Here is a 25,562-nt window from a genome sequence, read left to right as displayed (position 1 = left end):
CTTACATTCCATTGCCTCCATTTATATCCTTGTCTCCAACATCCAGATCATACTTAGCTATTTGAAGTTTGTGCAGCTCCTCTCTACTGTCCTGGAATTGTGGCTGAGATGACTGTTCAAGGCAAACACCGCCATATGAATGCAGTTCTTCATGAGTTATATGAACGTCGTCCAGTTGAAGAGACATTTCATATTTTTCATTTTTGTTGTGGTCATTATCTTTCCCATAATTCTGACAACTAACAGCTAAACAGAGAAATATAGAAAAGAGACTAGGTTGGCTGGAAGAATCAAGGCATTGAATTTACAATTGTGAGAGATTACTCCTTTCCTTATGAGAGAGCGATTGGAAATTAGGGTAGCAATGGCAAAGTAGAGAAGAGCTGGTATAAGAAGTAATCAGAAAAGGGAGAGGAATTTCACTACAAGGAGTCTGGTTTCTTCACCAGTGCAGTTGCCCATCTATCAAAAGGCCTTGTGTACTGAACTAAATCAGTAATAACGGCCTCTTGAAAAAATAAGTGTTCTGACAAACCACCGCAGTACCTGGTAAAAATCAGCAGAGGGTAGTAGTAAGCTAGATGTATCACCGTTTATAATTAAATTTCCAATTACAGGCATCCATAAGATTTTTCCGTAGGTCCAGCAACACGGCACAGATCCTGGAATTGGTACAGCTAGGAAGGTTTGCTAGGACAATAACGTCAATTAAGACTAAGAGTGTAACATCTAGGTTTGGCAGAATGGCATTGATTCTGAATACACCCAAGACATAGCCAATTGAATTGTAGAGGATTTACATCATATGCACAGGCAATTCAGCCCAACTGATATACTTTGGTAGTTAACTCCATTTTACCAAACTCCATCTGTATCTTTCTGCCTCATTTACTCAAAAAAATCCTAAATTTATCCAGGCCTTTTCTCACTATTGAATCCTATGTTAGTAGGTTCTACATCACAGTAACTTATCAGATATAATGCCATGAATTTGTAAATTACCCCTACCTTAGCAATCTCCATCACTTCTATATCCACTTTATCAAAACAATATATAGTGTAAAATACTTGTCAAGTCGCCCATAGAAGAGTCTGAGCATCTTCAATCTTTACTCTGTATTTCATAGTTCAAAGTGCATATATGTTACCATACACTATCTTGAGATTTGCTTTCTTGCAGGCATTTACACAGGGAAAAAGAAATAAAATAGACTTTCACAAAAATCTATACGTAAACAAAGAATGACAAGTAACTGATGTGCAAAAGAAGATAAATTGTGCAAATTAAAAAAATGCTGAAAACGATACCTGCAGAGTCCTTAAAAGTAGGTCAAAGAGTCAATTCAGAGTAATGGTGAATTAAATTATCCACACTGCTTCAGAAGCCTGATGGTTGTAGGTTAATAACAGAACTTTGTGGTGTGGGACCAAAGGCTTCTGTACTTCCTACCCAGTGGAGTTGGGGATCAGAAATGCTCACATACTCTAACCAGGGTCAAACAAGTTTACAGATTTTTTGTGCTATCGTTTCTATTCTGGAAATTATATCCAGTAGTAGAGTAGCATTTTAATAGTCCTGTTAACCTGTCTGTCCGTGTTTGCTGACCTTTTCAGTCACCTAGCACCTCTGAATTGTTTTCAGCCAGATTCTTCTTCATCATCTCACACTAATCTACAGCAAAATTAATTTGGCATATTTAGATGAATATCTGTAGTCTTTTTCAGGGTTGACTATATCACATTCACTTAACAAATCTGATGTTTAGCAGATACAAGCAAATTACATTTCAGGTTAGTAGTGACAAGTTAGCCTTCTTTGGAATCATTATTCTCCACAATGGAAATGCAGGGACAAAAGGCTGAGGGGTGACTACATTGTCCAAATTCATCAAAAAGCAGCAAACTCGTTCAAAGTTTCTATATGTTTTCTTCTTCTACAGAACAGTTTGCCAGATTACAATCATATCAATACACCTTTGACAATTTAAAACAAAACTAGAGATTAAAATCTCATTTGTACCATTTGTTCAAAACAAGGAATATCAGAGATCTGAGTGCATAACACAGACAATATCGAGAACGTGCTCTGCTGCCGAAGGTGGGCTGAGGGGGAGGTCAGATGGTGGTGTGAATTCACTCACTAGAGTGCTCAAGTACACAGCATTATTTATAATGTAAGAAAGATACTCGCCAAAAATGCCAGTTAACCAACTAAATCACTAAATTAACTACCTGGTCCTTAACATATTTTTATTTATGGGACTTTATTGTATATAAATCGCTGCCAAGTTTTCTATATTATAATGATAATCCAAATTAGTTAAACAACTATCAAGCGCCACTGTACTATTAGCAATACAGGACTTTGTTCTATTTCTCTTAAACTCTAATTAAAAGTTTACTGAGCAGGTTCATACACTTGATCTATAGAAAGATTATGACTTTCCCTCATGCTCAAACCTGTAGTCTGTTGCTGCAGCTCTGTATTGCACAGTTGAAGTAGGTGCAGTATAGCCACTCTCTTCCCACGTTTTATGTGTAATAGTGTGCGCCAATGTAGGAAGCAACTCTCCAATATTTTAGCATGATTCCTGAATAAGGTGTGTTGGGAGGCACAATCCTGTGCAAAAAACTGTGCCTGTGCCTCAAAGCAGTCCCTACAAAGAGGAGCACAAAAAGCATAGGTCAGAGCTATGGAGAGTCACAACTAGTATATTCAACAGTGCATCATGATGAGAAAAATTATTTATCACTTTAATGCTGCAGGGAAATCCCTGGATAACTGATGTAAACTTTGACAGCCTTGCTCCAAACTGTGCATCACAGTTCACAGTGAGGGCCAATTACACACAGCAAAAGGAACTACCACATGTTGACACCCCACCTCCAGGACTTCTGAAGTTCTCAGTCAAGCATTTGTGCTGCGTAGGGCAATTTTCAAAGAAGGTTTAGCGTCTTTTTCTCCTCATTTTAATCTTCCAACCTCTCCTGGAAGCATTAAGTCTGATTCCTTCTGTAGTGGTTCCCTTCTGACAGATCCCTAGGTACCTATTTTTGCGTGAGCCTGGACTAAGTACTTAAGGACCAAACATGCCTAAATCCTGTCCTGAACAGCTGTAGGATCCCTAATAACATCTAGCTAAAATGAATTAGCTCAGCACTGGATGGCCTTTGAAAAAGTGCCACATGTGAGGCTGCATGATAAGATCCCATGGTATTATCTGGAATGATACTGGCATGGACAGAAGATTGGCTGACTGGCAGAAAGCAAAGAGTGGGAATAAAGGGTGTCCTTTCCGGTTGACTGACAGTTTCTAGTGGTGTTCCACGGGAGTCATTGTTGTGTCTGCTACTTTTCACATTATATGTTAATGACCTGGATGACAGAATTAATGGCTTTGTGGCCAAGTCTGAGGAAAATACAAAGGTAGGTGGAAAGGAAGACACTGTTGAGGAAGTAGGAAGTCCACAGAAAGACTTGGACAGATGAGAAGAATGGGCAAAGAAGTGGCTGATGGAATATAGTGTAGGGAAGTGTATGGTCATGCATTTTAGTAGAAGGAATAAAGGCGTAGACTATTTTCTAAATAGGAAGAGAATTCAGAAATTGGAGGTATAAAGGCACTTAGGAGTCCTATTGCAGGATTCCCTAAAGGTTAACTCCTTGCAGATTTAGTCAGTGGGCAGGAAGACAAATGCAATATTCCACCAGGACTAGAATATGAAAGAAAGAACGTAATGCTGATGGTTGATAAGGCATTGATCAAACCACATTTGGAGTAGTGTGAGCAGTTCTGTGTTCCTTATCTAAGAAAGGATGTGTTGAAATTGGAAGGGGTCCAGAGGAGGCTTAAAAGAATAATTCTGAATTTGAAGAGTTGATGTATGAGACCATAAGACATAGGAGCAGAATTAGGCCATTCAGCCCATCAAGCCTGCTCTGCCATTCCATCATGGCTGATTCCAGGTCCCTGTCAACCCCAAACGCCTGCCTGCTCGCCATATCCTTTGATGCACTGAATGATCAGGAAACATACTCTCCACATCCACCCTACCCAGTCCTTTCAACATTCAGTTAGTTTCAATGAGATTCCCCCCGCACCACCACTGTATCTGCCAAATGCTACTCATGTGTTAACCCCTTCATTCCTGGAATCATCTTCTAAACCTCCTTGGACTCTCTCCAATGACAACACTTCTTTCTAAGATATGAGGCCCAAAACTGTTGACTCAAGTGCAGCCTGACTAGTTTCTAATAAAGCATCAGCATTATCTCCTTGCTTTTATATTCTATTCCCCTCAAATTAAATCCAATATTGCATTTGCCTTCTTTACCACAGATTCAACCTGTAAAATTAACCTTCTGGGAGTCTTGCACGAGGACTTCTAAGTCACTCCGCACCTCTAATGTTTGAACCTTCTCCCCATGTGGATAATAGTCTGCACTATTGTTCCTTTTAACCAAAATGCATTATCAGACATTTCCCAACATTGTATTCCATCTGCCACTTTTTTGCCCAGTCTTCCAATTTGTCTAAGTCCTGCTGCAATCGCATTGCTTCCTCAGCACAACCTACCCCTCCACCTATCTTCGTAGCATCCACAAACTTTACCAAAAAGCCATCGATTCCATTATCCAAATCATTGACAATGTGAAAAGTAGCGGTCCCAATACTGACACCTGAGGAACACCACTTGTCACTGGCAGCCAACCAGAAAAGACCCCCTTTATTCCCACTCGCTGCCTCCTGTCTGTCAGCCGTTCCTCTCTCCATGCCAGTATCTTTCCTATAAAGCCACAGGAATTTATCTTGTTAAGGGGAGTGTTTGATGGCTCTGGGCTTGTACATGCTGAAGTTTTAAAGAATGAGGGGGATCTCACTGAAACCTACTGAATACTGAAAGGCCCAGAGTGGATATGGAGAAGATGTTTCCAATAGTGAGAGAATTCAGGCCCAAAGGACTCAGCAAGAGTGTCACTTTAGAACAAAGATGAGGAGGAACTTCTTCAACCATATGATGGTGAATCTGTGGAATTCATTGCCACAGATGGTTAAGGAGGCCAAGACACTGGGAATATTTAAAACAAACGCTGATAGCTTCTTGATTAGTAAGGGCATCAAAGGTTATGTTGAACAGGCAAGATTGAGAAAGAGGTTGAGAAGGAAAATAAATCAGTCATGTTCGAAAGCCGGAGCAGACTCGATTGACCGAATGGCCTAATTCTGCCATTCTCTTATGATCTTATGGAACCGTGTACCCTGATGGTACAAAGGTGTTGATACAGTAAATGAGGAACTGCATCCACTGGCATGTACATACTGATTTGAAATGACTACAAAAGATTCAGAGAAGATGAAAAGTTTTGCACCATGAGATTTTTTGATCTGTGATACAGTATACAAATGAGATGGAAGCAGAATCAATAATAACTTTCGAACAGGATTCAGATAAATATTTGAAGAGTTAAAACTGCAGGCCTGTGGGGAAAATAGAGGGAGGTAGAGAGTAATATATTCAACAGATAAAAATGAGGAATTGTGTAAATATAATAAACCAGTAATTATTGTGCATTATATTTCAAACTGATGTTTAAAAATGAATGTAGATCATTTCAGTCTTGTTCAGCTCTCCCCTTCCAAGCTCTAACACTTAAAGATGCAGCTGTCTATTGCAGACTCCAACAAGCAGAGTGCAAATTACTTGTGGTTCCTTGCTGTGAATTCGCCAGGCATTAAGCATTGCGCACAGCTGCTTCTTCCCCACCAGAAGGCATAACTTTGTTTTGCATGCTGTTAGTTTCCACTTGCAGAGCTCAAGAGTAGCTATAAGGGTCTTACAGAAAGCTATGCATCAGTAGTCAGCGGTGAGGAAAAACAGCACCCTCATAATGAATCATCAACGAGTCTTTGAAACCTCATCATTTATTAACCCACCCGAAGGATACTAATCTCACCTGACAGAGTGCACCTGTCCTGCTTGCCACATGTACTTAGTGACAGCTCCCTCAGCCTGAAGCCAATGCACAGTCCCTCTTCTGCAAAGAGAAGAATACTGAAGACAAATGACTTCAAGCTGATATCCCAGGAACCAATCACTCATTATAACCAACAAGTTATAATTCTGGGCCAGGGGACTAATTTTCAATCTCTTTGACATCATAGCATATGTCAGCTACCTCATCTGTGGTAATCAATAATTTTACTGGGTCATAAAGTACTATTTGGGTGCTCCCTCTGGTTTCCTTTGGAAAAGGCCAAAACTCACTCCAGTAAATTTGAACTTGGCTGATAATTTGAATAAAAACAAATTGCTTATTTTTACTGAAGCTCCTTGTATTTTTCATCTGATATAAATAGAAGTTTGTTGGAAGGTTAAGTCTTGCAGTATAAATTTTAAAATGTGATTTTGATGTCAGAGCTTGGGTAATTAATGAACTAAACTAATGAAATCTCGACTTTTTGCAAAAGATGGTCATGGTTAGTAATGTGGAAATCAGAAATAAGCATGGAATGAGCCATAAAATACTATAAACCTAGAGTAGGATATGCATGTCCTGAAATCTTATCAGCAAAAGGCTCACTCAAGATGGGAAATAACTTATTTTTTCAAATGCCAACAGAATTGTTATGCAACTTAAATTCACTGTTTTTCCATCTGTTAAAATGAGGTGTACAACAGACTTACTCATTTAATATGGATGACTCCTGTTGGGTATTGCTTAATTGTATGTCTATATTCCATGGCCAATATCCTTTGGTTATCCAAAGGGTGATTCCAGATCTTTGGAAGTCAAGAGAATCAAAGATGCTGAAGTGTATGTGACTAATCAAATCAAGGCACACATCCAGACAACCTTCTGGTATTTCCTTACTTTTGAGAACGTGAGAATGAAAAGCGTGGGAGACTGAATAATGTTCATTCTGGCCATCCACATCCAACATAGCAGCATTACTGAAAGCAGAAATTATTTGAGTGCAGTACGGTGAACTACACCCGTTGTTGCCTGACCTGTTGAGAATTTGATCAATGGATCAATCAGACTGTTGCAAGTAACACAAACGAATTGGGATGATGCAAGTATCACCCAGACTGATCTTTGTAAGAGTTAATGATCACACAGTCTTGTGCACAGATTCCAGTGCTGAGATAGCAGTACCTGAAACTTTCCTATGAAAGTACTTCCCTTTCCATTACACTTCCTTTACTCCCTGCACTCAGGAGATTCAGAAAATTCTTCAGTTGGGTCAACAGCCAGAGCAAGAAAACATCAAACATTTGGAAGCAACTATTAATTAGAAAGTAATAACTGCAATGAATGGTACATTAAATCTATCTCACAATGAATATCATTGGGATACAGATCTAAAATGTGCCTGGGATGTACTTTAAAAGATGGGACTGTTCATTGTATATGACATACTTAAATGAAGGACTTGTCCCAAGCATTCATTGTGCTCTATCAACATAATCTCCTTCTGAGTGATTAAAAACATGATGAATCAAAACCTGCCTTTGTCTATATTAAAGAACCCTCCTTTGCCCATGACTGTTCCACCTACCTACAAAGCAGCCCCTTTCTCCGCACCATTAAAGATCTCAATGTCATATTCACACATTGCTTACTTAAAGTATACAGCCACACAATATGCCACAACCTACAGTCTGTGGCCACTTTAGGAGGTACATCTGCTCATTAATGAAAATGTCTCATCAGCCAATCATATGGCATCAACTCAAAGCATAAAAGCATGTAGATATGGTCAAGAGGTTCAGTTGTCGTTCAGACCAAACATCAGAATGGGGAAGAAAACTGATTTAAGTGACTTTGACTGTGGAATGATTGTTGGTGCTAGATGGGGTGGCTTGAATATCCCAGAAACTGCTGATTTCCTGTGATTTTCACACACAACAGTCTCTAGAATTTACAGAGACTGGTGTGAAAACCAAAACACATCCAGTGAGTGGCAGTTCTGTGGGCAAAACACCTTGTTAATCCGACTCCAGCCTGGATCTTGACCAACAGCATCTCCAGGCTGAGACTTTACACACTGCCGCTGGAACCCCAGTCTCCCCTTCTCCCACAACCACTCTGCAATCCTGTGTCTCTCATGTCCCACCATCAGTTCTTGGCTCCTCCAACCCCACCTTCCCTCAACCCTCCCCGCTCATTAGACACTAATAACAACACTCCACCCCCTTCCCCCGATCCCAGCTCTCATCCATGCTGTCTTCATAATTCCCTCTGACTTCCCCTCTCTGAGGCAAAACATTCTGTCCTCAGTAAAGGTCTCACCTTTATCCCCCTGCGCCCACACATCAGTAAGTTCTGCACCCAACATGATGCTGTGCTCTTCTTCTGTTGCCTCTATCTCCATGCCTACTTCTTTGTCATGGACTCTCCAGCCTGCACCGATGATCCCTTCTCCTGTCTTCAACCCTCCTCCTCTTCCTGGACACCCCACTCTGGTCTTTTGCCTGCTCTGGATTTTTTTTTTATTGCTAACTGCCAGTGAGACATCAAATGTCTCGACTATAAAACTTCTCTCTCTGATTCTAACCTTACCTCTCCACACTTATCCTAACCTCATCATCAAACCCACAGATAAGGGGGTGGGGTGCTGTAGTAGTTTGGCAGACTGACCTCTATCTTGCTGAGGCCAGACAACTCTCAAACACCTCCCCTTATCTACCCCTCGAAGAAGGCCTCACTAAGGAGCACCAGGCCATTGTCGCCCACACCATCATTGATCTTACCGACTCTGGGGACCTCTCATCCACTGCCACCAACATCATAATTCCCTTATCCCGCATTTCCTGTTTCTACCTCCTACCCAAGATACACAAACCTGCCTGTCCAGGTAGACCCATTGTTTCTCTCTGTTCCTGCATCACTGAACTTATATCTGCAAACCTCAACTCTGTTTTATCCCCCCCCCCCCCCCCAGTTCAGTCCCTTCCTACCTACATCTGTGACACTTACATGCTCTGGATCTTTTCAATGACTTCCAAGTTCCCTGGCTCTGATTGTCTCATCTTCACTATGAATATCTAGTCCTTGTGCACCTCCATCCCCCATCAGGAGGGCCTTAAAGCTCTCTGCTTCTTTCTGAACAACAGACCCAACCAGTTCCCCCTCCACCACTACTCTCCTCCATCTGGCTTAACTGATCCTCTCCCTCAATAATTTCTCCTTCAGCTTCTCCCACTTCCTTCAAAACACAGGTGTAGCCACAGGCACTCACATAGATCCCAGCTAAACCTGCTTTTTTAAAAATCGACTATGTGGACCAGCCCACGTTCCAAGCCTACACTGGTATCGGTCCCCAACTTTCCTGCACTCATGCTGAGCTCATTGACTTCATCAACTTTGCCTCTAACTTCCATTGTTCCCTCAAATTTATCTGGTCCATTTCCAACACCTCCCTCCCCTTTTTCGATCTCTGTATCTGTCTCTGGAGACAGTCTATCTACTGATATCTTTTATAAACCCACTGATTCTCACAGCTACCTGGACTATATTATACTATACCTTGTAAAAATCCCCTTCTCTCAGTTCCTCCATCTCCACTGCATCTACTCTTGGGATGAGACTTTTCATTCCAGTACTACTAAGATGTCCTCCTTCTTCAACACTGCCCTCACCCACATCCTCCCACTACCACACTAGGGATAGAGTTCCTCTTGTCCTCACCTATCACCCCTCCAGCCTCCGTATCCAGCACATAATTCTCCACAACTTCAGCCACCTTCAACTGAATCCCACCGCCAAGAACATCTTTCCCTCCCCCCATTTTCCGCTTTCTGCAGGGATTGCTCCCCACACGACTTCCTTGTCCACTCATCCCTCCACACTGATCTCCCTCCTGGTACTTATCCTTGCAAGAGGAACAAATGCCATACCTCTACATCTCCTTCTTCACTACCATTTAAGGCCCCAAACAGTCCTTCCAGGTGAGGCAATGCTTCAGCTGCGAGGCTGTTGAAAACATCTTCTGTATCTGGTGCTTCCGGTGTGGCCTCCTGTATATCAGTGTGACCCAATGTAGATTGGGAGACCGCATCGCTGAGAACTTATGCTCCATCCGCCAGAAAAAATGAGATCTCCTGGTAGTCACCCATCTCAATTCTACTTCCCATTCCCATTATGAGATGTGAGTCCATGGCCTCCTCTACAGCCGTAATGAGGCCACACTGAGGTTGGAGGAGCAACATCCACCTTATATTCCACCTGTGTAGCCTCCAACCTGATGGCATGAACATCGATTTCTCTAACTTCCAGTAATTTCCCTTGTCTCCTTCACCATTCCCCTTTCCTGTTTCCCTCTCTCACCTTATCTCCCCATCACCTCCCTCTGGTACTCCTCCTCCTTCCCTTTCTTCCACGGTCTTCTATCCTCTCCTATCAGATTCCCCCTTCTCCAGCCCTCTCCCTTTCACTAATCAACTTCCCAGCTCTTTACTACACCCCCTCCCCATCTTCCGGTTTCACCTATCACCATTTACCTTCAAATTGTTCCTCACCTCCCTCCACCCACCTTCTAACTCCGATTTCTCCTCTTTCTTCCCAATCCTGATGAAGGGTCTCAGCTCAAAACATTGACTGTTTATGCTTTTCCATAGATGCTGCCTGACCTGATGAGTTCCTCCAGCATTTTGTGTGTGTTGTCTTGTTAATCAGAGGAGAATGGTTGAAACTGACAGAAAGGCAACAGTAACTCAAATAACCACATGTTACAACAGAGGTCTGCAGAAGAGCATCTCTGAATTGACAACTCTTTGAATTTAGAAATGGAGGGGCCACAGTAGTAGTAGACGGGGAAATTTTGGATATTTCCATTGTAAGCCTCAGGCGATTGAAGGATCAGATGGATGGGACGGTGAAGTGTCAAGGGTGGGGGTTGGATTTTGGTGGATCAGAGAGGTCTCACGTGGTCAGCCCCAGGGAAGGGATTAAGGTATTTGCCTTGAGGGGGCAGGATCGACCTCAGGAAGTGGTGGGATGGTACCAGATGGGGGTTGGGGTCAGGAGGTTGAAAGAAAAATAAGGTAATCCCAATCCAACATTGAAATGCGAAAAGCAAATTGCCACTGGAGTGTCTAATGACAGTCAGTCTCTGCAGAAATTCATCCGCAAAGATCTAAAAGCAAAGCTATACAGGGCACAAGGTTACCCCCGGCAAAACTGATATAGAAATTGAATCAAGTGCACAAAAGTGGCTTACGCCTGAAATTTTAAAGTGATCCAAATTTTAAAGTGATGCAAAACATCCTGGATGTGATACTTATTGCATTTCATTCCAGAATAAAATTGCTCAACACTAATTTAAAAAAGCAACATAAAGTGATTGCATTTCTAGGCAAAGAACTCAGCTCACTGTTGGGGGTCCCACTTTAAAGCAGTTTATCATCAGCTCAGAACTGATTACTACTGCAGCTACACCCTGTGAGAGAGAAGGCCTATGCTCTATCATTCAACACCAGCTGGCTCTATTCTATATACATAATTCATTTCCTCTGGCTACATTCACACTTAGACTTCAAACCTACACCATTTCTTTACACCATATATATTTATAAATTTCAGCTTAGTTTGTAACTGGAAATTCTTGTAGTTAGATTTGACACCAGCTGCAACAGCCCAATTGCAAAATTCATCAAAAGTGACAAAAGAGAATTCCACAATAGTCCTGTAAGTGCAAGCTCTGTCCAATGTGATACTGAGCTCCAAGGTCAAGAAGATGACCATAACAGCAGGAGGTCATTGTAGTAGCTCTAAGAATAAACTGACCATTAAACAGTTGTGATACAAACATTCACTCTTACTTGCTATGTAAACCAGATAAACTCGGGGACTGTACATCCTCATGTTGTAAATGCTTGCATTGTTTCTGCCAGTATCTGTAAATGTTTGTCCCAAGTATCTGCTGCAGTGTGGCCAACGTCCCCAGGCGAACAGAACAGGATTTGCTGACTGCATTTGGAGCTCTGGTTGTCAGATGGCATTGGCTAGCATTTGCTGCACACCTCCACTGTCCGAGAGATGATAAAAAAAAGATCAGTGTAACCACTTCCTTAAAGTTTCTTGAAAAAAGGAATATACTCTATAGGCTTAATTTCACACATTAAAGCAATAAAAATATATCTCCGTTTTCTAACATTTTGTGGTTTCATTACTTTTTTTTATTAGTTTCAGACTTTTTTTCATTTTTGTGTTTCAAATTGCACTCAAAGGCAAGAACTAATTCTCTGCCCTAGAAACTCCCTCAGATATTCAGATTAATATACAGCTGGTACAAGGATGGCTAGAAAATCCTGCATAGATGACTGAAGCGTGGTGGAGGTAGGTACTCACTATATTTAAAAAGTAGTTGGATGAGCATGTGAATTGCCAATGTTACATTGCTAATGGGTGACAGGGTGGAGATATGTCTCTACCAAAGGCTCCTTCCCTCTGCTAGCCAGCAGGTCACCCCTGGGTAGTACCTGCTTAACCACCACCATTCCCCCCCCCCCCCCACCCGATCAAGGTCACGTGAAGCTATGGAACCAGGTGGTGGGTGGTCGTACGAGCAGCTGGTGCATAACACAAGACCTGGTTATGCGACCACTGATGCCAGGCAGACAATCTCTGAAAAGTATTGATAATGGATGTACAGTCTCTGTCTTGTAAAGACACTGCCCAAAAGAAGGCAATGGCAAATCACTTCTGTAGAAAAATTTGCCAAGGACAATTATGGATCACGGTCATGGACACCATGACTGTCCATGTCATACAACACAGCACAAGATGTTGACGATGATGACGACAATGACGACATTGCCAATAAATGGGATTAGAATAGATGGGTCAGCATGGCATCCCACTTTCACTCTGCCTCCTCTTCCAGCTGCCTATCACCTCTCTCATTATTCTCCCTTCTTCTACTACCCATAGTGCTTTCCCCTTACATTCCTTCTTCACGTGGCGTGTTGGGGAGGAAGCATTAAGAAGAGGGACGCCTCACGTCTTAATAAGCTGGTAAGGAAGGCGGGCTCTGTCGTGGGCAAAGTACTGGAGAGTTTAACATCGGTAGCTGAGCGAAGGGCGCTGAGTAGGCTACGGTCAATTATGGATAACTCTGAACATCCTCTACATAGCACCATCCTGAGACAGAGAAGCAGTTTCAGCGACAGGTTACTATCGATGCAATGCTCCTCAGACAGGATGAAGAGGTCAATACTCCCCAATGCCATTAGGCTTTACAATTCTACCGCCAGGACTTAAGAACTTTTTAAAGCTATTATTAATGCTTTTTGAGATGGTGATTTAGATGCATATCACATTTTTTTTTACTGAGTTAAGTATTGTATGTAATTAGTTTTGCTACAACAAGTGTATGGAACATTGGAAAAAAGTTGAATTTCCCCATGGGGATGAATAAAGTATCTATCTATCTACCTTTCCTGCCTATCCTCTCCCTGCTTCCCTTCCACCACCCCTTGATCTTTCCTCTGATTGGTTTTTCACCTGGCACCTTCCACCCTCCCTCCACTTTCTTTATAGGGCTCCTGCCCCATCCTTCTTCAGTCCTGACGAAGGGTCTCGGCCCGAAACTTTGACTGCTCATTTCAATGGATGCTGCCCGACCTGCTGAGTTCCTCCAGCTTGTTTGTACGTGTTGAAGTGATGGGTTGAAAGGCCTGCTTCTGAACTGTATGTCTATGTTCTCTGCTTTAATTTTTATTCCCTTATTATGAGTCATCCATGAGTAGCAGAATAAAATCACAAAAGTTTTAACTGCCAAAAACATTTAATAAATGCAAGTAAACTAGCAATTGGCAGTAAAATTGTGTGTGTTTAAATATGTATCATTGTATAGGGAATAATAGTTTTACTAACCGCTAAGGCTTTTAGATAATAAGGCACTTCACTTTTTCCTCATCATCAGACTTAAGTATTAACATCAACACTGCACTCTCCCTCCATGACCAACCAGCTCTTCCCCACAAAACCACACCATCACATTACTCAAAGTCCTACTTTATATTCATACTTCAATATCCAATGCATAAACCTTCATGATTGCACATGTTACTAGCAAAGCTGGGGTTCAAATTGTGTGGTTTTGGCATCTTGCCTGCTGATCTGTGAGCTAGGAGAATTTCAATACAATGTAGCTAATTCATGGGATTTACAGAATGCATTTAAGCCACTCAAATATATTAAACCAAACTCCATTCTCTTCCACAAACTTCAGTAGTTTTGTTGGAAGTGTGTTGGAGACAGGGAGGAGGAACTATATATGGAATGATAGAATGGGAGCAAAAATCTGAATTTCCATCTAAAAACCAGCATCTCACTCATTTGCATTTAGACACCACATAGAGGGGAGAGGCACTGGGAGAAGAATGTTCTAATAACTAAGTAATTTAGAGTTAACCATACAATGCCTATGAAGGCCTGCCCACATGCCTACTATTAACTCTTTATGGCTTAGTTGATTGCTACACTCACTTGATTAAAACAATGAGCCAGGACTCGTCTGTATTGAATTCTCTCCAGAAATTGCTTCTGCATTTGGGTGAACTGTACAGCCCAATGCAATGCTTGCAACCCTTTCCTCAATAACTGGCGTTTCTGCAGCGATATAGCTGAAGCGTAGCGCTGTTGCGTGGAATTGTGCCAAGCACAAAGGCACCGTGATAGGAGTCTTTCGTGATATGATTTTAAGTAGCTAAAGAAAGGAAATATCAAAGTCAGTTCCACACATACACACAACTTCGTACCTAAGGGGAACAACATACCCAACTTTATCAATGATCGTCAATGAAACTTCTAAATTAAATAGGATCTCTTTTTCTTGCCTGCTCATCCCAATTTTCTTTCCTCATCTTCTGAAGGTGCTAACTCTTCATGCTGTTCTCATTGGCTCTAGTCTCACCACTTTCTAGGAACTCTGATATCATTTCCACTCAAATGAACAATGGAACCCAAACTAAACCCATAAAGCAACATACTGCATCTATAGATTTTCTCAAGTTTTTAAACCCATGTAGGCCAGGTTTTTAAACAAGACAGGACATCCAACAAACTCAATCATTGTCAAGCTGGTTAATGATCAATCAACAAAAAATCTCAAGTGGTCAAGAACAAAGGTAAAGTATGAACTAGAGTGAACTTTTCAGGTAAATCGTCACTCTTCAGAAACTGTCCAACGAAAAGGCCATTGACTTAGATGTTAATTCTGATACTTACTCCACGGAAACTGTTTGACCTAGAGTGAGTACCATCAGTATTTTCTGTGTTCATATACAGAATTTCCAGAATCTCCAGTAATTTGGTTTTGCAAAAATCTTGCTCTGCTCAGTGGGTATTTTATTGTTTTCAGTTTAAGATGTGCTACTGAAGACACGCAACAATGCACTGGTGGTTCATAAAGCAAGAAATACAAATAAATACTTTATCAATAACACTTTGAGCTTTGTCTCACTGTAATGGTGCCTCTTGTAAAATGTGCCAATAATGAATGTTTTCTCCCCGCTCTCCCTCTCTACAAAAACACTTGGGAGATATGAACCAAAATTCATCAATTCAGCAGACAACAGTTATCAGTGAAACTGTTTCATTTGACATTCACAGCTTACTTATATACTGTACATATTTTGTTACAATCATATGGGTGCACCTTAAAATTCCTCAATTTTACAAGCATCAAATGTTTAAACATTCGTGTTTGGATGGTAAAACATACAGAAAGAATTCCATTTTCATTTGAAGCATTTGCCTCTTTCAAATTGGTTTAAATTATTTTTCAAAGTATAGACTATAAACTTACTCCCCAAATACAAAATTCATTTTGTCCCAAACCAATTCTGGTCTACCTGTACAGACTGTAAGATTTGATTGTAGTAAAATTTTTCTGCTATTTCCATTACACTCTCCTTAAGCACACAAATCTATCACACAGAGATTTATTCTACATCAGGCTACTCCTAACCCGCTGAGCCCCATCTGTACTCATCTCCATAGAAACGCAAAAGTACAAGAGACATCCCACTGACCCTGTGTTTTTACAGCGGGAAACAGACACAGTCTAACAGCAGTTGCTGCAAATGCTTCACTTAATAGGAACACTCAACAAACTCCAGCTGAGATGGGAATGAGATGCTGACTAAATCATCTTTCAAATGGTGCTCACCCAAATGTTTCATTACCAAGACTTGTCTACAATTTACTCTCAAAGGCCATAAACTCAAAAGAGGCCTTTTGCTATGTATGATTTTGGCAATATAGTGCTGAAAATAGCCCAATGAAATTTGAAGTGTTTCTGTGCACTTTGAAAATATTTTTTCCTAATTCAATGCAAATGGATTTTTTCTGCATCAGGCAAAATTAATATTCCTATTACCTCCCAAGAACATACAGCATACAATCTTCAAGGCGTTTTCTAACTTGCACTGCTCATAATTAATAATGGCCACATCTCTGACATTAACTCATTCAGTGTTCACAGTGAGATCACCTCTACATTGGAGGAATCAGATGTAGGTTGAGTGATCACTTGGATTCAGTTTGCAGGATTCATCCTGAGCTTCCTGTTGCCTCCACTTTAATTCTCCACTACGCCCACTCTAAACTATCGGTCTGGTGACCTGAACTGTTACAGTGAAACTCAACAGAAGTACGAGGAAGAACATCTCATCATCCATCTGAGCATGTTGCAGCCTTCTACTCTGTAGGCAACTTAACTTATCTGGAATTGGAAGACATGATTGCCTGTAAGAAGATGAATCTCAAGGTTGTCTTTGATAATACAGTAAATGTACTTTGACTTTGACCTGCCAGGCACTTCATCCTGCTCCATATTTACAATTCAAACTCTTTTACCAATCTTCCACTCTCTATGTGTTCCCATTCGCTTATTGCACAGATAACCAGATTTACAATTTATCCTCATGGTCACCCTCATTTTACCCAGAGGAACTCCCCTCCCCACCCATCTTCCCTGCAGCTTAACACCTCCCCTTGCCGTTTCTGACACAGGGTCTTCAACCTGAAATACTAACTTTGTTTCTCCTTTCCTGACTTGATGAGTACTTTCCATTTTGTTTTACCTCTATCCTGTTAAGATCTAAGAATTAAGAAAACCAAGAAGGCGACCATTTGATCCATCATTCTTATATCAGCATTTATAGAGATCTAACCAATTAGCCTCAATCCATTGAGCTTTCTCCAAATTCCTGCAACTTCTTCCAATATGACTATTTACTAATTCCAATCTTAAGTCAATATTGAATATGGTTCCATCATCATTTCAGGTAGCATATTTTCTTTTCTTTATCATCTCTGGTTGTTTCAATAATGTGTTTAGTCTGTGGATGTCCACCCTTTTACTAATGGAAACAGTTTCTCCACATTTACTCAATCAACACCCTTCATGAGTTTGAATGCATCTATTAATTCTCCTCTTAAGCTTTCAGAGAAAGTAACTGAAATCTTTCACCTCTACTATCATTCTTACAAATCTTGTCTACACCCTTCTTAAAGCCCTAGATGTCATTCTAATGTGTGGACATAATATTCTAGCTGGGGCCTAACCAGTGTTTCATAATGATTCAGTACAGTAAGAGTGATGCTGGATAATAAGTAAAACAAATTGGTTCTGAAAGAAAACTGTGTAACATTACATCCTTGTAACCACTTAATAGGAGCAAATGCTGAATATAATTATGAAATTATATTGGCACATTAGTACGATTCCAATCCCTTGTGCATTGCCTGAAATTAGACATGATAATTAAACATAGAAAAAAGTGGCCATTATCTTAAAGCATAAACTCCAATTTGCCATCTGTGACTCATCCTGAAATTCATAAGTGTAGCAACCCAAACTTACATTAATTAGGTCTTTACAATCTCAGGTCTGACAGCATAAAATTAAATCCAACAAAATCATAAAGAATGGCATGGCAGCACAACAGTTAGTGCTGCTGCCTCACACCTCCAGACACCCAGAATCGATCCTGACTTTGGGTGCTGGTCGTGTGGAGTCTGCAGTGTGACGTGTGGGTTTCTGCTGGGAGCTCCAGTTTCCTCCCACATTCTAAAGGCATACTAGTTCGTTATTTTAATACTGCAAATTAGTGTAATTTAGTTTCAGAAGAACTATAGGACAGTTGATGGGCACATGGAATATAAGGAAATAAGAGGAATGAAGCGGACAGATTTGTTCTGATGGGAGACGTAATGGGTTGAATAGCCTTCTTAGTGCTTAATAAATAAGCAGTTAATTTGTTTACAACAAAATTGCAAACCTACCTGAGTTTGTAATCTGCCAAATAAACACTAGATCTAATTGTACATATTTGTTCCCATATTTGAGCACTATTACTGCACAGGGTCAGACCAAGACAAATACAAACTTTGTACAACAAAAAGTCAATACACGTCCCAATAAATTATGGGAATAAATAAATAGGTTACTAGCCTTTAAAGAGAAATTCTAATAGTTGTTTCTGATGTCAATTTATGTTTGATCAATTGTTGTTGTTACTGTTCCTTTTCACACCTTGTTGGACATCGGCGGCATTTTTGCTGTTTCCATAGCATATGACAGTTTTTTTATGAGGCCGAGTTGCTAGCTCGACACTCAACCCATCACAAATGGAAAGCATGCAAGGAGCCAGCCAGATTCAAACTCGGGACCATTTGCCTTGAAATCCGGTGCCAATGCCACTACACCACCGGGCGGCTATGTTTGATTAATGACCCTGGTACATTATCTGAGCTAACCTCACAAAAAAAAGGTGAAAGTTGATTTCATAAAAGAACACCTGAGTTTGGCAGTGTGAGGGAAAGTAACTAACATTAATAAAGATTTAGGCCTAGAAACTGTAGTATGTTAGAATGAGATAGCAGCAGGGAACCAGTGGTTATTTAGTCATTTGTCTAATGCTGCAAATTTTAGTAACATCCAAGGTTCAGAGCCTCAGGAACAACTAAACACCAGTGCATATTTTCTTTACTGAAACCAGAATGAGGCATCAGAGCACTGCGCTATTTGGTCAAGGGAAAGCAGCATTGGAGCTTGATCACGGAAGGTTGGGGTGATAAGGAGCCCCATCATAGATGTGTTGGTGAAGGGGAAAATTAGAACCCTGCGATGAATAGTCAAGGGGTAAGGAAGCAACAGAGGTCTTTGTTCAATGGTTGGAAAATGGAAATGGGAATGGGAGACATCAGAATCTAATATACGGCTAATTTTGAGGTGGGAATTACATTAATCAGTTAGATATTGTGGCAGTCAGAAATACAGAAGTCGGGGAAATGGCCTAAAGAATACAAAGTACATAAGGGAGTTAATAGGGTTTTCTGTCCAATTTTCCTCCAGGAAGACCAGATTGTTCAAATTAACCTAAAAAGAACGTTGCTTGATAAATGATATCATCCTGTGCAACACAAATCACAAATTACATTGGAAAACATAAGGATGTCACACTATAAGAAGTATTAGATCAAATTTCTAGAATGCTAAATGACAGAAATTACCATTATATTTCACACCAAAATAAATCATTTGTCAATTATATAGTGAAAAAAACACTATCATATAATTACGTTTCCAGACAAGTCAGTAACATGGGCCTTGAGGAAACGGAGCACAAAGCAGTGCAAGAATATTGGTTAAACCTTACTTAAATACAGTCATTAATCAAAACAGTTTCAGTGCTCCTGTCATTACAATTGGGTGTTATTAATCCAGCTGCTTACTGATTTGTAAAGATCCTTTACCACTTTTACTAAAAATATTGGACAGAATTACAGAATTGTCAAGTGTATTCCTAAAAGGCTCTAAGCCTGGAATTAAGTATTTGTTCCTCTGAAGAGTTCTCTTGTTATTTCTTGGTGGATATCAGATTTAAAATTGTTAATTGAATGGGACACATTTGCACTATTTTTATACAAAGAAACATTTCCTAACTTCTTTGCTAAATAACCAATGCTCTAACTTTATGGTTATGTCTACTATCTACACTTTCACAAGCAAAGAAAAAGTTCAAGTCACATTTATTGTCATATCAGAAAATAGTTTCTATATCAGTCCTTCAAAGTATTCCTTAATTCAATGGAATGCAAGACATTTAGTTAATCTCTGCACGAAATCTTAACTCTTTGAGCCCTAATAGCATTATAATGATTTGTACTGCACTCCATCAAAGAACAGTATTTGAAGATGGCTGTACAGATAGACAGGCATTTGAGTCACTGGACTTCATTTGTTGTATCACTGGATGTAGAAGTAGGAGGTTATGCTCCAACTTTATAAAACTTTGGTCAGACCTCAGCTGGAGAACTATGTGTAATTCTGGTCATCAAGGTATAGAAAGGGTGTAATAGTGCTTGAGAAGATGCAGAGGAGACTCACCTGGTGAAATATGATGAATCTCCTAATTCAATGCACTGAAAATGAAGGTCCATATCCTATATGACTTCTCAAACTACATTAACTACCTGTATAACAGCAGTTCATTAGTGGTGGGAGGCTGGAGACGCAAGGACTTTTCTTGCCGGAGTGGGAGTGGTTAAGAGGAGAAATGATTGTGGTAAATAAAATCATGAGGGATACAAATAGGGTACACTGCAGGAAACCTTTTCCTCATATCAGAGGCAGATAAATCTGGAGGACATAGGTTTATGAAAAAGGGAAATAGATTCATAGGGGATAGAAAGGATACTTTCTTCACACAAAGCATAGCCAGCTTCTGGAATGTGCCTGCTGAAAGAGTGATTGAAGCTGTCATTGATAATATTTACAAACTGCTGAGATGAACACTTGAGACATTGAGTAATGGACCAAGTATTGGGTGATGTGGTAACATAGAAAGGTGCCTGCTGTTTCATATGAACAAGTTATGCAAAAAGACCTTTTCATGCTGTATAATTTTAAGATTATATTCTTTCCGAAGTGCTGTGCTGAAAACTACATAAATATGTCTCAGCCTAACCTGTGTAACTATAATAAAGCTTCCTTCCTTACCGCTTGCTCTTAATTTGGAAAGACTGCTTCAAATATTATTTGCAATTTTAGTGATCTATATAGATTAAGATACAAGTAAGTCTCTTCCAATCTTCTCTCCATCAGCTTTGTATTTTAAATAATATTTTTATCTATTCACATTGGGAACAAATTGGGCAAGAATCACTTAAATATAGCAGTACCCCTTTATAATTTAATCTCCCAGTCTAAATTCTTAACTGTACCACAAATCTTTGTGATAGTGTCAGCTTTAGTTGTGTAGGTCTCTTTGTGTTATCCAAGTAATTAATGAATACAACTGACTAGTTGAGGGGCCAGCAATCATCATTGCAGGGCATTCCAAGTCATTTATTTCAAGTAATGATCACATACCCAATATCTCCACTCTGTTAATCACCTCATGAGATCAATAACTTGTCCTCACTTCCAAGTATAACAGTAACTAACAGTAGACTGGAAACAAGAGAATGCAGATGCTGGAATTTGGAGCAGCACACATAATGCTGGAGGAACTTAGCTAACATTTATGGTAAGAAATGGATTGTTGATATTTCAGGTCAAGAGCCCTTATATGGGCTCATCTACCTATCCTGACGGAGGGTTTTGACCCAAAACATCATCTGGTCGTTTCTCTCCTTAGGTGCTGCCTAACTCATTAAGTTCTTCCAATACCTTCTGTATGGCTTAGCTAACAGTGTCAAATGCCTTCAGGAAATCCATGTGCAGCTTTTTCAAATGAATGCATTGTGCCAAATCCAATCTTTCCTACCTGTTCCTTTGAAGCATTATTTCTAGTACGTCAATACAAATCATAGGGTTATAGAGCACTTCAACACAGAAACAGATCCTTCAGCCCATCTAGTCCAGTCCCATCGATCCAACTGGGACCATAGCCCTCCATACCCTTCCTGTCCATGTACTTATCCAGATTTCTCTTAAATGTTGAAATCAAAATCACATCCACCACTTCCGTTGACAGCTCGTTCCATGAACTGAGTGAAGGTTGTCCCCAAGATGTTTCTTAAATATTTCACCTTTCCCCTTAACTAATGACTTCTAGTTCTATTCTCATCCAAACTCAATGGGAAAAAAAATTCTTTCTCCAACATCTATATTGTCTTGACCATTCTGGTAGTGACTGAGACAGTCTGTAATTGTATCAAAGAGCTTTAAATATCTATCATCCAATCCCCACACAATGCCGTACCTCTCCACTGGTGTCTTTGTCCTATCATTCAAAGAATATCCACGAAGTTTCATAATCTGTTGAACAAAAAAAGCCGCAATGTACTGTTCAATAGCTTAAGACAAGACAATGTTAGAATCACAAACTTGTGTGTGTGTGTCTATGTATATATATATATATATATATGTATGTATGTATGTATGTATGTATATATATATATATATATATATATATATGTGTGTGTGTGTGTGTGTGTGTGTGTGTGTGTGTGTGTATATATAGTTTTATCTTATTAGTAACATCCAGTTAGATGGGTTATCAGTTCACTTCTGACTCCTGTTTCTGTAAATTTTCATCATTCAAAAGGTGAAATATTTCTGTGTGGATTAGCTCGATAGTTAAATTCACACACTTTGGAGGATTAATTAGATTTGTTGTCTATAGAGGAATTTCAAATTAAACACTGAAGTGCTTTCTCTCACAATACATTTTTCAATGTAATTGTACAACATTGTGTTAGATTTGCAGACTTCAAAGAATTACTTCCTTCTTCAGCTCCCCAACCGAGTCTACTCTCACTGATCAGCATCAGAAAGGTCACTGCATCTATTCAATAATCAGGAAGTGGTCCTCTCACCAACATACAATGTAACCCAAATTTCACATGATGATATAAAAAATATGTGGATTGTGTAATTCTAGTTGGCTCTAAATGTCATGATCTTAAAAGTAATTTAAATATCTGAGCAGAAGTTAGGAGTGGGGCATTCACTTGTTCTGCAAACTGCCATTAGCAAAATAGTGTACAGATCTGTATGCTATTTAACTGTTGTAGCATTCAAGGCAGTCACAATCTTGGGTCTAACCCAGGGATGGTCAACCTATGGTGCATGCGCCAAAAGTGGCGCATTGGATGATTAGAAGTGGCGCAAAATGAACAGTGGGAAAATTAGTTCTTCTTTATAGCGGGTCTGTCAAGAAAACTGTTGTGCGTTGTTTGTTATAACACTTTCTTACATAATAGAAGACATGATCTTAATAGATACTATAAAACACAATGTCAGAATGAAATAGAAGGAAAACTGAAGCTAGTGCTTGAGTCTGAGTTACAGAAAGAATATGTGATTAAGTAAAAGGAAGAAATCAAAAGAAGACAAAATATATTTGTTAATAGTCTCATTAAGGTAAGTAATGTTTATCTTGTTTTTATATTAAATCAATATATCATGTAAAATTGCAAAATATGTCTGTATTAACATATTTTTACAAGAATTAAATGGGGGTACAAGAGTTGCATGGTGCATCTGAACTCATGCGTGAAAAAAGATGCATGGAATGTAAAAGGTTGGCCACCCTTGGTCTAAACAATGATAGTTTTGTTCACTCCAATTCAGATTATGCTATTCTTTCTTTCAGTCAGTTAAGGTGGAGAATTATGTTAATTCTGGACACTGAAGATCACAAAATAATGTTAAGGTATTTAAAAAGATATATAAAGGCAGTTTACTAAAAGCAGTATCAGGGATACAGAAAATCTAAAAGCTGGGATTGTTCTTCTTAGAACAGAAAATTACTAATGAGATTTAATAAAGGTGTTAAAATAACAAAAAACTAACAGAAAAGAAAATAGTATTTCCATTGGTACAATTGCCAGTAAACAGAACAATTGGCAAATGAATCAGAGGGCAGTAAATTATGAATTTTTAAAGAAGTTAGTCACAATCTGGAGAACACTACCCAAAAAAGAAAGTTAAAGCAGGTTCAAGAAAGACATTCAAAATTCAATTTGATAAATACATGAAGGCAAGCATTTGCAGAGCTATGGGGAAAACAGAAATGAAAAAGACCAGAACAACTCTTTCAAGAAGTCTACAAAGACACAGCAGATAGAATAGTCCCCATCTGTGCTGTAAGATTTCATGATTCTGAAGCAGAGTAGTCTGATTTGCAGTGAGCTCCTGCAATCTTCACAGCAGCTGCTTTTTGATCTAATGATCAAACACATCCCCTCTATGATGTAGTGAAATAAATTTTGTAAGTTTCACTACATTCATAATTATTTTTCTGGCAAATAATCCACCAAACAGCATAACCAATAAATAAAAAGATCCTCTCACTTGAAGCAATTAGAAGTCACCATAACCCAAATTCAAAATAGCTAACCAAAAAGTCCATTGCACTCATCAAATCAGTTCCAGTGACTCAGTAAAAGAATAGATTTAATTAGATTTTGAAGCCGGTTTTAAGAGTTAGTAATACCTTCCAGGATAGAGGGACTGTTGAGATATTTGATTAGGCAAGGTTCATAATCGTCTTACCTTTAGCATGTTGCTGTCCATCAAGGGGAATGTTTGCAGGAGCTGTTTTGTTTCAACATTGCCCTTTAAAAATTCCTTTAGAATTGGATCATGTTCCCTATTGTACAAAGTGCTATTATCTTTTTGTTTCGTGTTGAGGTCATTTTCTCCTTTATTATTTTCCTCTCCTCTTGAAGGGGTGGAATTTCTAAAATAATCTGAGATCGGGCTATTTCCCATTGCTCTTTTTCCAACTTCTGTTGACTTCAGGTTTAATATTTCCTTCTGCGTATACCTGTAGAAATTGTCCTGGGATGAATTGCTCTGCAAAGGTGTAAGAGGAAGATCTTCATAAACTGGAGTCTGGGTAGACTCCAGTATGCACAAATCATATGCAGCTCTGTAAGTATTATTCATGATGATAGGAAAATGGGACTTAACTTGATACTTCAGACTGGGGTCCAAAAAATTATCTGGGGACTTTTCTGATAATTCTTTCCTAATTTCCACAGCATTTGAGAACATGTCTTCAGTACCTGATTGTTCTCTATCTTCTGGCACTCTCTGATTAGTCTCCATTTCAGTCATACAGTCAGACTTTGTGGGAAGATGACATAAAATGCCTGCACTCTTTTGACACACAGCATAGTGAGAATCATGTGAATTGTTCATGTCCTTGTTAGGCAAAGTGAGTGTGCCTGACATTTTCAGGGTCTTTCTACCAGAAATAATAAAATGAGAGGTTCTGTGACAGTCATCCTTACAAACATCTGATTCAGAATTGATTATACCACTGTCAGCATTCTCGTGGATGTTGCAAATACAAGTTAAATTCTTAGTGTTTAAATGCTGTTCGCGCACATGCAACAGAGGATGTGAATCATTCAGAAGAGAACCACTATGTAAAAGAGAACCATCACAGGCTGGAATCTTTGAAATACCTTGTGCTTTGCATTTATCTGGATACATATTTACTGAACATTCCGCCCTTTCATTTCCAAGAGGCAAATTCAAATAGTTTAAAGGATTTTGGGTCACACAAATATCTGCAGATTTGTT

General features: G+C 39.5%; 1 protein-coding gene across 1 annotated transcript; it reads right to left on the bottom strand.

The window, feature by feature from the left end:
* Position 1: 1 nt before the first annotated feature.
* LOC140718355 (uncharacterized) lies at positions 2 to 25,167 on the bottom strand. The gene is made up of 6 exons (XM_073031960.1): positions 24,525 to 25,167; positions 22,228 to 22,283; positions 14,498 to 14,717; positions 11,827 to 12,032; positions 2,461 to 2,657; positions 2 to 246 (listed from the first exon to the last, which is right to left on the bottom strand). The coding sequence occupies exons 1-6, from the start codon at positions 25,089 to 25,091 to the stop codon at positions 2 to 4; spliced, it is 1,491 nt and encodes a 496-aa protein (XP_072888061.1). The 5' UTR covers positions 25,092 to 25,167.
* Between the last annotated feature and the right edge of the window lie 395 nt (positions 25,168 to 25,562).

Source organism: Hemitrygon akajei, chromosome 29 (assembly GCF_048418815.1).
Source record: "Hemitrygon akajei chromosome 29, sHemAka1.3, whole genome shotgun sequence".
NCBI classification, from domain to species: Eukaryota; Metazoa; Chordata; class Chondrichthyes; order Myliobatiformes; family Dasyatidae; genus Hemitrygon; species Hemitrygon akajei.
This window is presented reverse-complemented; position numbering and strand designations above follow the sequence as displayed.